The following is an 11,858-nucleotide window of genomic DNA, read 5'->3' on the forward strand; positions in this document are numbered from 1 at the left end:
CGGACAGAGAACGCGACCAGCGCACCCCGGAACAGAGTCACTCACGCTCTCGCTCCAGGAGCCGCTCCCAGCGCACACCTAGCCCTCAGGGCGAGTCAGAAAGCACCGGGGAAAGAGGGCGCGCGAGAAGGCGCCATGACCCCGTCATTTACGCCAGGTACGAAGGGCGGCGTACCACAAACCGAGAGGACGAATACGCTCGTCGGGAGAACGACGATGGGAGAACGAACACCCGGGGACACGTGATAATAGGGGCCACCCCATTCCACCGCTCCATACTCGAGGTTCGGCTGCCAAAACATTTTGACAAGCCGACGGACATGAGGTACGATGGAACGCAGGACCCCCTGGAGCATCTAACGGCCTTCGAGGCCAGGATGAACTTAGAAGGAGTAGGAGATGAGGTAAGATGTCGCGCTTTCCCGGTCACTCTGGCGGGACCTGCAATACGGTGGTTCAATAACCTCCCGCAGGGCTCGGTGACTCAATTCTCCGACATCAGCCATGCCTTCCTGGCTCAATTCACAACCAGGATCGCCAAAGCCAAGCACCCGATCAATTTGCTAGGGGTGACCCAAAGAGCCGGGGAGCCGACCAGGAAATACTTGGACCGTTTCAACGACGAGTGCTTGGAAATTAACGGTTTGACGGACTCAGTGGCGAGTTTATGCTTGACGAATGGGCTCCTGAATGAAGACTTCAGGAAGCACCTTACTACAAAGCCAGTCTGGAGAATGCAGGAGATCCAGTGCGTGGCTAAGGAGTATATCAACGACGAGGAAGTAAGCCGGGTCGTGGCTGCCAATAAACGGCAATCCGCCTACAACCAAGCCCGGCACTACGAAGGGAGAGAAAAACCAAGGGAACACGCCAGGGAACACACCAGGGACGGCGGCCCAAGCAAAGCCTCAAAGCCATTCCCCCGAGTCGGGAAATTCACCAATTACACCCCCTCACGGCACCGATCACGGAAGTCTACCAACAGATAGCAGAGAAGGGGATACTGACGAAACCCCGACCTCTGAAGGGCAGGACGGGGGGAGACAAGAGCCTCTACTGCGAATATCATAAGGGATACGGACACAAAACCCAAGACTGCTTCGACCTAAAAGACGCCCTAGAGCAGGCAACCAGGGACGGAAAACTTGCCGACTTCTCCCATCTTATAAGGGAGCCGAGGAGACACAATCGGGATCACGAAGGCGAGGACAGCTCCCGGGCAGCAAGACAACGCCGAGAACCAGAGGGGGACGACCACGGTCTCACGGTGGTGAATGTAGTAACAGCGAGAAACTCCGCCCCAAGGTCGAAATCGGCACAGGAAAAAGATGCCAAGGTCCTCGCGGTCTCCTCCTCCTCGTCTGCCAGAAGTTCCCGGGGACTCCCATCCATCTCCTTCGGCCCCGAAGACCAATGGTTCGACGAGATGCCGGAAAGTCCCCCCATGGTCATCACGGCCAGGGTCGGAACCGGCCTCGTCAAGCGGATCCTGGTGGATACGGGGGCAGACTCGAACATCATGTTTCGAAACGTTTTTGATGCCCTGGGACTACGAGATGCCGATCTGACGACCCACCAGCACGGTGTGGTAGGATTGGGAGACCACTTCATCAAGCCGGATGGAATCATCTCGCTCCCGACCTCCGTGGGGCAAGGGCAAAGGCGAAGGACTGTGATGGCCGATTTTGTAATCTTACGAGATTCCACAGCTTACAACATTATCTTGGGGAGGAAAACCATCAACGACCTGGGGGCTGCCATTAGTACGAAGCTGCTCGTGATGAAGTTTGTTGCTGATGACGGATCCGTAGGATCCATCAGAGGAGACTTAGAAACGGCGGTCGCCTGCGACCACGCCAGCCTCTCTCTCAGGAAAAAGTCCAAAGAAGCTTCAGGAGTTTTCCTCGCCGACTTGGACGCCAGGATAGAAGATAAGCCCAGACCTGAGCCAGAAGGGGATTTGGAAAAATTTAGGGTTGGTAATGGGGACGAGAAGTTCACATTCATAAACAGAAACCTTCCCCATGAATTAAAGGAGCCTCTGATGGAGATGATCAGAGCCAATGCCGACCTCTTCGCTTGGACGCCAGCCGACATGCCAGGGATAGATCCCCAGCTCATGTCACACCATCTGGCCGTCAAACTAGAAGCCAAGCCAGTGGCCCAGAGGAAGAGAAAGATGTCACAGGAAAGGGCAGAGGAGGTGGCCAGGCAGGCGGCCAGCCTCCTTGAAGCAGGGTTCATCCGGGAATTGGACTACTCGACCTGGCTGTCGAACGTAGTTTTGGTGAAGAAACACAATGGGAGGTGGAGAATGTGTGTAGACTACTCTGACCTCAATAAGGCATGTCCTAAGGACTGCTACCCCCTGCCCAACATTGACGCACTCGTCGACGCAGCGGCGGGGTACCGGTATCTGAGCTTCATGGACGCCTATTCTGGGTACAACCAGATACCGATGCACCGACCCGACGAGAAAAAAACGGCGTTCATAACGCCAGGAGGGACCTATTGCTACAAAGTAATGCCATTTGGTTTGAAAAATGCTGGCGCCACATACCAAAGATTGATGAACAAGATATTCAGTGAGCTTATAGGCAAGACAGTGGAAGTCTACGTGGATGACATCCTCGCAAAAACCACACGACCAGACGATCTCCTGAGCGACCTGGGGGGCATATTTGCATCCCTCCGGCAACACGGCATGAGACTTAACCCGCTCAAATGCGCCTTTGCCATGGAGGCCAGAAAGTTCCTGGGATTCATGATCACCCAAAGAGGAGTAGAAGCCAACCCCGAGAAGTGCCAAGCGATTCTCCAGATGAAGAGCCCGGGTTGTATCAAAGATATCCAACGATTGGCGGGGAGACTGACGGCATTATCCCGTTTCCTCGGTGCATCGGCAGCCAAAGCCCTGCCCTTCTTCAATCTGATGAAAAAGGGAATAGCATTCGAATGGACCCCGGCGTGCGAGGAGGCATTCAACCACTTCAAGAAGACCCTAGCAGCGCCTCCAGTGCTCGGGAAGCCCAAGGCCGGAGAATCACTCTACCTCTACCTGGCAGTAACAGAGGAAGCGCTTGCAGCGGTGCTTGTAAGAGAAGAAGGGAAAGCTCAGCAGCCGATCTACTTCGTGAGTAGGGCTCTACAAGGAGCCGAGCTGAGGTACAACAAACTGGAAAAACTGGCGTTGACACTCCTAACTTCCTCCCGAAGGTTAAGGCAATACTTCCAGGGTCACCGTATAGTCGTGAGGACGGACCAGGCAATTCGCCAAGTACTCCAAAAACCTGATTTGGATGGTAGGATGATGACCTGGGCCATCGAGCTCTCCCAATATGACTTGTAGTATGAGCCCCGGCACGCAATCAAGGCCCAGGCAATGGCAGACTTTTTGGTAGAGGTCACGGGTGATCCCCCCGAGGAAACGGGCACACGGTGGAGGCTCCACGTGGACGGGGCCTCCAACCAAACGTCCGGGGGAGACGGGGTCATCTTAGAAAGCCCGGCAGGAGTCATCTACGAACAATCGACCAAATTCGAGTTTCCTGTGTCGAACAATCAGGCGGAATATGAAGCTCTCCTAAGCGGACTAATACTAGCTCGGGAAGTCGGAGCAACGAAGATCGAAGTATGCAGTGACTCACAGGTCGTCACCTCGCAAGTAAACGGAAGCTACCAAGCCCGGGACCCCCTCCTGCAAAAATACTTGGAAAAGGTTAAAGAAATGACAAGTCAGTTCCAAGAGGTCACGATCCAACACGTCCCAAGAGAAAGGAACACACGGGCGGACCTCCTATCCAACTAGCGAGCACGAAGCCAGGAGCGGGTAACCGGTCTCTCATCCAGGGCATGGTGAAGGAGCCAACGGTCGCCCTCCATCTGACGGAGTCAAGCCCCTCGTGGTTGGACCCCATCATAAACTTCCTGGAATTCGGCAAGTTGCCTGACGATGAGAAGGCGGCCAAAACATTGAGAAGGGAGGCAGCCAGATATGCAATTATACAAGGGCAACTGTTCAGAAAGGGGCTCAGCCAGCCCCTATTGAAGTGCTTGCACCCCGACCAGACGGACTACGTACTTAGAGAAGTCCACGAGGGATGTTGCGGCCACCATATCGGGGGCAAAGCCCTAGCGAGGAAGCTCATCCGAGCTGGATACTACTGGCCATCAATGATGAAGGACTCCAGGAAATTCGTTAGAAAGTGCGTAAAGTGTCAACAAAATGCCAATTTCCACAAGGCGCCGGCCTCCGAGCTGAGCCTTCTGACGACTACACGACCTTTCGCTCAATGGGGAGTCGACCTTCTAGGACCCTTCCCGGTTGGCCCAGGACAAGTCAAATATCTCATAGTGGCCATCGATTACTACACCAAATGGATAGAGGCTGAGCCGCTGGCCGGCATATCTTCCTCTAATTGCAGGAAGTTCATGTGGAGACAGGTGATAACCCGGTTCGGCATCCCGGAGGTCGTCATCTCAGATAATGGAACACAATTCACTGACAAGAAATTCACGGAGTTCCTCACCGGCCTAGGGGTAAAGCAAAAATTTTCCTCAGTTGAACACCCCCAGACGAACGGACAGGTAGAGTCCGCAAACAAGGTCATCTTACTTGGCCTCAGGAAACGCCTAGACAACAAGAAAGGTGCATGGGCCGACGAGCTCGCTTCGGTCCTATGGTCCTACCGAACGACCGAGCAAAGCGCTACGGGGGAAACCCCTTTTCGCCTAACGTACGGGGTCGACGCCGTGATACTCGTCGAAATCGGCGAACCGAGCCCGTGGCTACTGCTCACAGGTGTGGACGAAGCGGTAGAAAAGGACCTGGTGGAGGAGACGAGGGAGATGGCCCATTTGTCAGAAACAGCGTTGAAACAAAGAATAGCCCTACGATACAACGCTAAAGTCCTCAGGAGGGATTTTGGGGAAAAAGACCTCATTCTGCGACGCAACGACGTCGGTCTGCCGACCCCTGGGGAAGGAAAGCTGGCGGCAAATTGGGAAGGACCCTACAGAATTAGAGAAGTGCTTGGCAAGGGTGCCTACAAGCTCGAGAGACTTGACGGCAAAGAAATTCCTAGAACATGGAATGCAGGTAACCTGAGAAGGTTCTACTCCTGACTTGGGTAAGCCGACCAGGAGGCCTAACGGACTTATGCATGCCTGTTCTGTTCACATGTTAATTTTTAATCACTTTCTAGCTATTTACTCTTATTGAATACTTACCATATTAACAAGCTTGCCTAGCTGACGATTAATTCTCACTTGTCAAAATATTATCCTACTTATCTGTTACTTCCCAATACGCGCTTCACACGATTGCGTCCTAAAACGGCAGCCCGAGACTGATCACCCCGAGAGCCAGATGGACCATTGCCATAATTAACACGGCGACAACACGACCAAATTGGTCCGAATAGTTACCAACGTAAAAATGACAAACGGGCAGAAGCAATAAGCCCACCACGAAAAAGGCGGTAACAAAAATAATACGACGAGCAAGGCGAAAGATAGTAACGGCCACTCGGCCAAACGACTAACCTAACATAAATGTTACGGAGTATCAAATTACAAAACACGCAACAAACGTTCAACAAATCTACATCAAAATGTTTAAGTTATAAGAAGTCACTTCCTAGGCATGTCGACAATCTTGCCGTCTTGGACCATTTTGAAGACCCCAATAGCCGAGGTGTCAAAGTCTGGTGCCACGATCTTCACCTGAGCCTTCAGGACGTCCTCAGTCATAGAAATCGCATTCTTCCCTTGCTCTTTGGTCGCTTTCAGCTTCTTCCTGAGCTCCTCGACCTCAACCCTAGCGGCTTTAGCCGACGACACGGCTTGGTCCCGCTTCTTTTCCAAGGCTGCCACACGCCCCTGGGCGGCGTTCAGCTGGCTCTCCAAGGTCATCTCTCGCTCAGTTAAACGGGCCACCGTCTCGTCGGAAGCCTTCAGTTTCTCCTCGGCAGATGTCGTCTTTTCCTCGGATGCCTTGAGCTTCTCCCCCATCTCAGACAACTGACTCTGGAGCAGCTCAACCTGCGCCTTGAAGTCATTGTTTGCTTTGACAGAAGACTCGAGCTTCCTCCGGAGGGCCTGCATTCTCGACAACTCGAACTCAGCCTTTCGAGCTATCACGGCCCCCCCAGAGCAAAGTCCGATACATCCATCTTGCCTGCCCGGCTAGGTCGGTCCCGTGGAAATGCTCCTCTGTCCCAGGGATCAGCTGCGAGTCAATAAAAGTTGTGGCATCGAAATTCCTCTCCATGATGGTAAGAGCCCCCTCTGGGCTCGAAGACGCCCTCCGCCTCTTAGGGGTGTGGATGAGTTCCACATCGTCATCTACCTGAGGAGCAGAGGGCGAATGCCCGCCAACGATGACCTCGGGAGGGGGAGAAGCCTGTGCCCCCTCTGGGTTCACACCGGACATATCGGTATCCTGGAGAGGGGGCTCAGTCTGGTCCTCCTTCTTCCCAGAAGGTCCAACCGATTTTCCGGCATCCTTCTCCTCAGCTTTCTCGTCATCGCTTTCTTCGAAGAAGGTCTTCATCAGGTTCTCGAGACCCGTCACTGTAGCAGACATTTCCACTGCAACAAACAAACACATCAACCGTTATATCGTGTAAAGCAAACAATAATAAACAACACAAAAATAGAAAACAAGACGACTCACGGATATAGCTCCTGGCGGCCTCCCGTTCACCCATAAGGAGATGAGGATTTACAGGGTTCTTTTCAAAAATAGCAAATAGCACATCGGCTATTTGCTTATCTACCGAGGACATCCTCTTATATGTTACCTTAATAAAAGAATTCGACCCCGCCCCAAAGCTCCAGTAAGTAGGGATGAGGCGCTCCCCCTCCAAGGATAACCAAAAGGGATGGCGACCTCTAACGGGACGGACTTTGAAAAACTTATCTTTAAACCCATGGTAGGAGTCCTCGAACAGACCAAATATTCTCCTACCCTGGGCAGACCAGAAAGAAAGGAACCCTTTCCTCGCCTTCCCTTGTTTGGAAGGGTTGGTAAGGTTGAAGAAGAAAAGGAAGACATCCACCGACACCGGCAGCTCGAGATACTCGCAAACCATCTCAAAACAGCGGATGGAAGCCCAACTGTTCGGATGGAGCTGTGACGGAGACACGGATATCCGATTCAAGAGCGACATCTGGAATTCGGAAAATGGAATGCGAACCCCAACCTGGGTGAACATGGATTTGTAAAACCAAATCCAGTCGGCAATTCGGGGAGAATGAAGATTGACCTCGTACAGCCGCTCATGGGGGGCAGGCACGAAGGTCTCATAATTGGCCTCTTCGTCTGTTCCCCCGCACAAGTACCCGGCCTGCCGGAACTCCGTCAACTCCGCCAGATCCATCTGGTTTGGCGAATCCTTTACATCCGAGGTTACCCAAGCGTACGGATCATAGCTCGCCGCGAAAGGGGAAGCCCGGGAGACGACGCGAGGCATACCTACAGCGGGGTACCATTCCGTTAGTCTATGAGATCGGGAGCCCGGAAAATACCCAGAAGCTATGATTCGTCCTACTGAACAGTTAAAATCAAGTATGAACCAAGCAAGCCACCTAAAAATCTACCCTGGAATAGTACCCCTCCCCTAATACTCTACCTATCATCAGAAAGCCATGTAGCAACAAAACCCAAATAAGGCAGCAAAAACAAACATACACAAACAGCAAGCATACAATGCCAGAACGAAGAAGAGGAAGGTTCGAGGATTACCTGGATTTTGTTAAAAACTGGAAGGACAAGAGGAAGATGTTCGTAGAAATTGCAGCGACACTCTGGAACTTCTGAGAGAAGAAGAAGGAGATAGCAAGGAAATGGGAGAGGCAAGAGCGTAAAAAAGAAGAAAAGTGGGAGATAAACTATTTAAAACTGCCTCCCAGGAAGCGTGAAAGACTGGGGGCAAAATGGTCTTTCCATGCGGGGTTTCCCAACCCATTATGAGCATTCAATGCTAAGCACGGAGAACGAAGCGATGAGCGGTTACCTTAGTAACCAAAAGACACGCGCGCAGGGGGCACGTTCCCCCCACGGGCGGCCGATCTGACGACGTGTGGAGAAAGAAGACAAACACGCCACCAATAGTCCTCACGGCTACCACTGGCGCGTGGGGGCACTGTTACGGCCCGGCCCAAACCTTCAGCTGGCTTGGGCCGACCCGAGCTCCACCCGACCCGAACGGTCAGGGGGCAGGGCGCTCCGTCACCGACCCGGACACGCGTCCGTAACAGCTCACCCTTAGCTGTGAAGGAAACGTCTCGGGAATAGTGGGCCTGCCTTCACAGGGCCCACCTCTGACGATATATAAGGGGAAGATTTATTCTTCCCCAGAGGTACGTAATACACTCTATCACCCTTTCCGCCTGCACACCTTACTGACAAGAGCGTCGGAGTGTCTTTGCAGGTGGCACCCCCCTCTCACGCGAAGTACCCGGGACCTCGCACACCGCTGACCGGCAGTCCACGACTTGACGAGCCCCTATCATCATCCCGGATCACAACCCGAACCGTTCAGCAACCGACTTACCGAACAAATATATAGACCAAAAGATCAAAAATCTATTTATCCTTTTCTCCTCTAAAAACATATTTTAGTTCCTTAAATATAAAATTTATTATATTAGTCTTTGAAATCAAACTCTGACACTATATTAGTTTCTAAAACCTTTTTAGTATTAGGTCACTCAATAAAATATTGAGCTGACTCACGCTGAATACCAGAATAAAATGTGTCAATAAACTGTTTTGACACTTAATTAAAGTAAAAACAAAACAATGTTATTTAGTCTTGTATTCAATGTGAGCCAATTCAGTACTTCGTAGGGGTGTTCGCGAATCGGATCGGATATGGCCGAAAATTTGATCCGATCCGCACAATTTCCATCGGATCGGATCGAATATGGTATCCGCACTTTTTAGTGTCGGATTTGATCTGATCCGAATCGGATATATCCGCATGATTAAAACTTCTCTTTTTAATCATATTTCTATGTAAAAGAATTCGATAAAAATATTTCTTTCATACTTTTAAATTTATTTATTCCTAAAATATTTTTAATCAAACTCTCTCTAAATAACAAAAATAAAATAATACAATATATGAATAATAATTACTAACTAAAACATACAAACAAGTAAATATAATACCAAGCCAATGAGTTATAGCTCAAATGATATAGTCTTCCCATACTCAATTAAGAGGTTGCGGGTTCGAGTCTCCTATCTTTGGTAAAAAAAAGTAAATATAATATCAAACATATATATATATTTATTTATTTTTTAATTATTATAGTGCGGATCTGCAAATGTAGAGCAAATATCCGCGATCCGATCAATTTGCGGATCGGATCGTATCCGCAATTTTCGAATCGGATGCGGATATTTACCGCACATATGCGGATACGATCCGATCCATAGACACCCCTAGTAGTACTTCATTGACTGACTTAGTATTAATATGATATTTAGATCTAAATTTGAGAGACGAGAGATACTAAAACAGTGAAAATTAGTCCAACAGACCAACACAAGCACACACCAACATAGAATGACAAAACAAACAAGATCTGAATTTGAATTTTGAACTTTCAACAAGGATGAAAATGTGTAAGATAAGCCTCGGCAAGCATTTGACCCAATTGAACTTGAGCCTCTGTAGTTAGGTGAAGATTATCTTCCTTCAACTGCAATCCCTTGGCGTCGACGCACATCACATTCGAAATATCAATCGCCTTTTGTGCCTCTCTCACTTTCTCCATGTACTCAGATCCCGAAGCTATTGCAACCTGTATCCAAAGCCCGCATCATTTTCTATTTTTATTTGCCAGACACACTACTCTACAACAAAAAAGGGCAAGATGGGAATTTACGAAACCTGAATGATTGGAAGAGAAGGGAGATTAAGGTCTTGACGAACGTTTTGGATGAGATTCTCCATATTGACCTTGTAACCCTCAGCGTCTTCCTCACTTGACGTGTCGCTCTCTCCTTGGTACCACAACAACGCTTTGATCTCGCTCTTATCATCTTCCTTCACGCTCTCCTTCGCTCTCTTCACCATGTTCTCGTACAATTCTTCCCCACGCGCCCACTCCTTTATGGCCGTGCCCCCCACCGCGCACGGCACCAATCCCAAAGGAGAGTCCACGCGCCGCCGCACAGCGTTCGCGAAGCTCATGCCGGGACCCACCCCGCATGCTTTCTTGGTGTCGATGTCGGCGTGGAGGGGCTCATGTGCTTGTTCCCATCGGAGGGCGGCGCTGAGGCGGTAGGTGGAAGGGTCAGAGCTGCACTCCGGCGGTACGACGCCGTCCCAGTGCTGTATCGTCCGGTGGTGGTGGTCGTCGTAGGTCTTGATGACGCCTCCGCGACCGGCCATGTTGCTCTGGCCGGATAGAATGAAGATGTGCATTTTGCGTGGGTTGAGGTTGGGATCTGTATTGGATTCTTCCATTGCTTACTTGTGAGTGTAAGTTTTGTTCTTAACCCAATATGAAGAAGGTTCAGAAGCTTGCCTTGCACACAAGTCAAACCCATAACGAAACTGTCAGTAATTAAATGAGTGGGCCTAATGGTTGTCCTTTTTTGTTGGTGGGTGGACTTATTCAATTGTATAGACCCAAGAAAATCATAGGCCGTTCTTCCACAATTACAATGATCTCCAATGAGTTCTTCATATACTAGCAGAAGTTATCACTACAATAAAGAGGCAATCATAAGTAACAATTAGATGGGTAATCGTTCATGACATACTTCACTAGCCAACTGGTCTCTTCGTTTTTTGAATTTAAGGTGCCGGAGCACATTTTCTGAATCTCCTCTCTGGATTAGATATATATTTTACGCTCCCCTGCACAAAACTCCTGCCATGGATCATCATCACGTACACAAGAACACAAGGAAAAGAACGGCCCAGCCCATTGCAACAATAAACATCATGGGATAGTCCAAACAAAACTAACCAACTTGCCATCAGCGTTCAGCAACGTGCTGACTTGTCCCCATCAAAGTAAAGGATGTTAAATATAATTTATAACCATCAAGCAAGATCCTTGTACTGGTGAAGGTAAACGTGACTTATAGTTATAACTCTAAAGGGTCTTTCATTTACTATTTTTCCGTATACATGCTTAGAAAAATGAAATATATACGTTACGATCCGCAAAGACCTTTCTTCTTTTATGAAATTTTCGGGACCCTAAAATGCAGCAGTTCTCTTATAATAAAGGGCTTTCGTCTTCAAGGGTGAAACTACAAAGGGGCCTCAAAATGAAGAATGTTCAATTTAAGTCCTTTACCCCGATAGAATCAAATTAATGAAAATACTAAAATTAACTATTAAAATTAATTATTAATATAAAATATATATTAAAATATAAATATATATTAAAAATAAATTAAATTTTATATATTTATATATAAATATATTAAAAAAAATTAGAGAACTAACAAAAATATAAGCCAATTCTCTCTTTTCTGATTTTAAAATTTAAAAAAATAGAGTTGTGGGGGTTGGATTTTTTTAAATAAACAGGTTTTTTAATTAATTGACTAGAGTTAGCTTCTGTCCTAATTGATTTTTTAGCGGAACGGATATATTACTAACTGATTTTAGTTTATGAATATAAATTTTTAAAAAATATATATAAATAAAGAAAGAACTTTTCCCATCCTTAATCCTTTTCAAATCTATTAAAATAGTTGTTTCTGATTTACGAATAGGCACGCATGATGATCTAAACAGCATAAAACTATAAACTTTAGGAAAGCTTTAAACAAAAGTAGCGATTCCAGAGTTCACATTATAAAAAGACTTGGATCCACGCAT

At 48.5% G+C, this 11,858-nt stretch overlaps 1 protein-coding gene across 1 annotated transcript; it reads right to left on the minus strand.

Moving 5' to 3' along the window:
- Window positions 1-9,276: 9,276 nt before the first annotated feature.
- On the minus strand, window positions 9,277-10,944 carry LOC112777196 (probable carbohydrate esterase At4g34215). Its single transcript, XM_025821500.3, has 2 exons — window positions 9,906-10,944; window positions 9,277-9,816 (listed from the first exon to the last, which is right to left on the minus strand). Exons 1-2 carry the CDS (start codon window positions 10,482-10,484, stop codon window positions 9,619-9,621), a joined length of 777 nt encoding a protein of 258 aa, XP_025677285.1. The 5' UTR covers window positions 10,485-10,944; the 3' UTR covers window positions 9,277-9,618.
- Between the last annotated feature and the right edge of the window lie 914 nt (window positions 10,945-11,858).

The sequence above is a fragment of the Arachis hypogaea genome, chromosome 19, assembly GCF_003086295.3.
Source record: "Arachis hypogaea cultivar Tifrunner chromosome 19, arahy.Tifrunner.gnm2.J5K5, whole genome shotgun sequence".
Lineage (NCBI taxonomy): Eukaryota > Viridiplantae > Streptophyta > Magnoliopsida > Fabales > Fabaceae > Arachis > Arachis hypogaea.

What these genes read in the sequence shown, in the direction of transcription:
- LOC112777196 (XM_025821500.3), bottom strand. Translation starts at nt 10,484, where the DNA reads ATGGAAGAATCCAATACAGATCCCAACCTCAACCCACGCAAAATGCAC. An exon ending in CTTCTCTTCCAATCATTCAG is followed by an intron (nt 9,817 to 9,905) that starts GTTTCGTAAATT and finishes CTTTGGATACAG; the next exon opens with GTTGCAATAGCTTCGGGATC.